At 57.2% G+C, this 2,824-nt stretch overlaps 1 protein-coding gene across 1 annotated transcript in view; it reads right to left on the bottom strand.

Moving 5' to 3' along the window:
• Positions 1 to 2,824, bottom strand: part of ZSCAN10 (zinc finger and SCAN domain containing 10) — a 19,427-nt gene that overhangs the window by 3,196 nt on the left and 13,407 nt on the right. The window contains exons 6-7 of the mRNA XM_011982647.1: positions 1,434 to 1,503; positions 1,023 to 1,137 (exon numbers count right to left, since the gene is read on the bottom strand). Of these exons, the coding sequence (XP_011838037.1) occupies positions 1,023 to 1,137; positions 1,434 to 1,503 (185 nt within the window). The remainder of the gene's footprint in view (positions 1 to 1,022; positions 1,138 to 1,433; positions 1,504 to 2,824) is intronic.

Genomic DNA, 2,824 nt, shown 5'->3' with positions numbered 1-2,824 from the left:
GATTGCACGATTGCTCTCTAGCTTGAGCAACAAGAATGAAACTCCATCTCAAAACAAAACAAAACAAAACAAAGCAAAACAAACAAGAAAAGCATCAGATCTCGTGAGAACTCACTCGCTTTCACCAGAACAGCATGGTGGGAAGTGCCCCCATGATCCAATCACCTCCTACCACGTCCTTCCCTTGACATGTGGGGATTACAATTCCAGATGAGATTTGGGTGGGACACAGAGCCAAACCGTCTCAATTGCACCCCGGATGTGCTGACCCCTGTGATTTCCCCAAGTGTGGGACACCCGGCTGCATAATTTGTGGTAGTGGGGTACTGCACTCATGCTTTCCCCTGAAAACAATAAAATAAAATAACAGTTGCTTAAATGGAATCAGGTGCGTATCTCCAGGCTTCTCTGACAGGCAGGCACAGGGAGGCAGGGGGCCCAGTAGTGACAGCAGAGACTGTGGCTCCGATGGACCTACCCAGGTTCTAGATGTGGAAGAGCAAGGCCAGGCCTCTGACTTTCTTACTGATAATGGTGCATGGGTCTCCGTGCCCTAGTGGGTTGGTTGAGGACTAGAGGATTTCAGCCTGGTGTGTCCTTGATCACAGAGCTGGAAGCACAGAACTGCTCCCTGATCGCCACCCCTGGGCCCCCGGCGTGAGGGGACTTTGGCCCCCACATCTTTCTTGTCATGACTCCCTCTTCCGTCCTCATCCCCCGGGCAGGGCTGGGGCCACAAATTCTCCTTGGTTTTCTCCTAAGATCAAGGGCCCCAGGGGCTGGGGCAGAGGGGACTCTGGAGTCCCCCACCAGGCCCTGGTTTCAGGGGAGAGGCAAGAAGGCAGGGGTCAGATCTCTGGGCCTGAGGCCTCAGCACCCTGCAGTTGCAGAGCCCGGGGCAGCCAGGAGGAATGACTGGGAGGGCACTTCTCACCATTTCGGAGGCCACGCTCAACTGTCCCTGCAGAGGCTCCCGTCGTCCTCCACTTCCTGCCTCTGCTTACTCACACAGACCAGCCTACCCCATTCAGGGGAGGCTTGGCAGCCAGCAGCAGCTGGTGAGATAAAGATGGGGTTGGGGGCCCTGTCCTGTTCTGTCCCATCCTATCCTGGGGTTCCACGACTCTTGCCTTTGGGCTGAGGAGGAACGAGGAAGGGGAAATGGGCCACGGCTTGGGGAGGAGCAAACACCCACAGGGAGGCTCCCTGAGCAGCTCTCCTAGGGCTGAGCCCGCGGTCTGGGAGGGACACTGGGGTGTGCTCAAGGGTGTGGGGGGCTTGGGGACCAGGAACACTGCTGGAGGTCAGTATGCCCCTCCCTGGTCTGCCCTTTCAGAGCATTGGATGCACTCTTGAGTTTCGGAGCAAGCCCTCCTTGGCTCCAACCTAGAGCCCAGCCGGGGAAACAGCTGGACAGCGACCCTGACAGTCACCTTTGGTGGCCCTGGTCATTCTGAGGGGCCCTGCTTGCTTCCAGCCCCTGTCCCAGCAGCTCCTGCAGGGCTGAGGGAGGTGACCAGGGGGAAGGAAAGGTGTCGCCAGGCTCTCTGGGCCCTGCTGCCCCCAGCCTTCCTGAGGAAGGAGGCAGCTGGATCCAGAGTTCTCTCTGCAGAGCCTCAAAGGGCCCCACAGGCTTTCCTCCTCCGCATCCTGCAGAAACCTCTGATGTCCCTTTATCCTGGAAGGACTGTCTCTGGCCTGAGACCCCAGCTCTGAGGGGCCGCCCATGGCCCGACCCTGGCCGCGCCTCTCCTTACCCTGTGCCACATGCTGGGATCTCCTGTCCACCACTGCTCAAGTTTTTTGTTTTGTTTTGTTTTTCTGAGACAGAGTTTCACTCTTGTTGCCCAGGCTGGAGTGCAATGGCACAATCTCTGCCTCCTGGGTTCAAGCAATTCTCTTGCCTCAGCCTCCCAAGTAGCTGGGATTACAGGCATATGTCACCACGCCCGGCTAATTTTGTATTTTTAGTACAGACGCGGTTTCTCCATGTTGGCCAGGCTGGTCTCTAACTCCTGGCCTCAGGTGATCCACCTACCTCGGCCTCCCAAAGTGCTGGGATTATAGGTGTGAGCCACCGCGCCCAGCTGCTCAAGTTCTTTCTACCATTTCCCCAACCTCTCCAGTGACTCCGTGTCCCCCTTGACTCACCCCTCATGTCCCCCTTGGCTTCCTCTTACCTAGAAATCCCTCCTGCTGTGCTGTGGTCCCCAGGCACTCTGTCACCCCCAGCCTGGACAGCAGTCGCAGCCTCCTAGCTGGTGTTTCTGGTCTTGCCTCTCTCAAGCCATTTCCATGCAGTAGCCACAGCTGAAGTGAGTTTATTACTAGAGAAGAAATCCCTCCCTTCCTGAGCCCTCTGCAGGTCTCCCATTGCACATGAGCCCAGGGCTGACCTGTCAGGCCCCAGGCATTGGGAGCTTTTTTGTCCCCCTCCGGGACAGATGCTGTCCAGCTGCATCTGGGGCTCCTCCCTTCCCCAGGCCTGGCTTCCTGCTACTCCCTCTGCCTGGGCCGCCCCTCCCACATCCTTCCCAGGCCGCCTTCCCCTTATTCCCCTCAATAACCCAGCACCTTCCCTGGCACACAGTAGGCACTCAATACATCAGGAGGGCTTCCCGTGCTTCAAATGTGGCCTCTCCCAACTCTTCACCCTCCATCTCTCAGTTGACTGATCCCTCCTCCTTGAAATGTCCTTTCCTGGGGTCTTCCACGAGAGGAATTTCTCCTGCAACATCTGGTGACATAGTCTCACTCTGTTGCCCAGGCTGGAGTGCAATGGCATGATCTAGGCTCACTGCAACCTCTGCCTCCTGTGTTCAAG

Source organism: Mandrillus leucophaeus, unplaced genomic scaffold, assembly GCF_000951045.1.
Source record: "Mandrillus leucophaeus isolate KB7577 unplaced genomic scaffold, Mleu.le_1.0 Scaffold240, whole genome shotgun sequence".
NCBI lineage: Eukaryota > Metazoa > Chordata > Mammalia > Primates > Cercopithecidae > Mandrillus > Mandrillus leucophaeus.
Note: the sequence above shows the minus strand (reverse complement) of the source record. Positions and strands in the feature narration are given on the sequence as shown.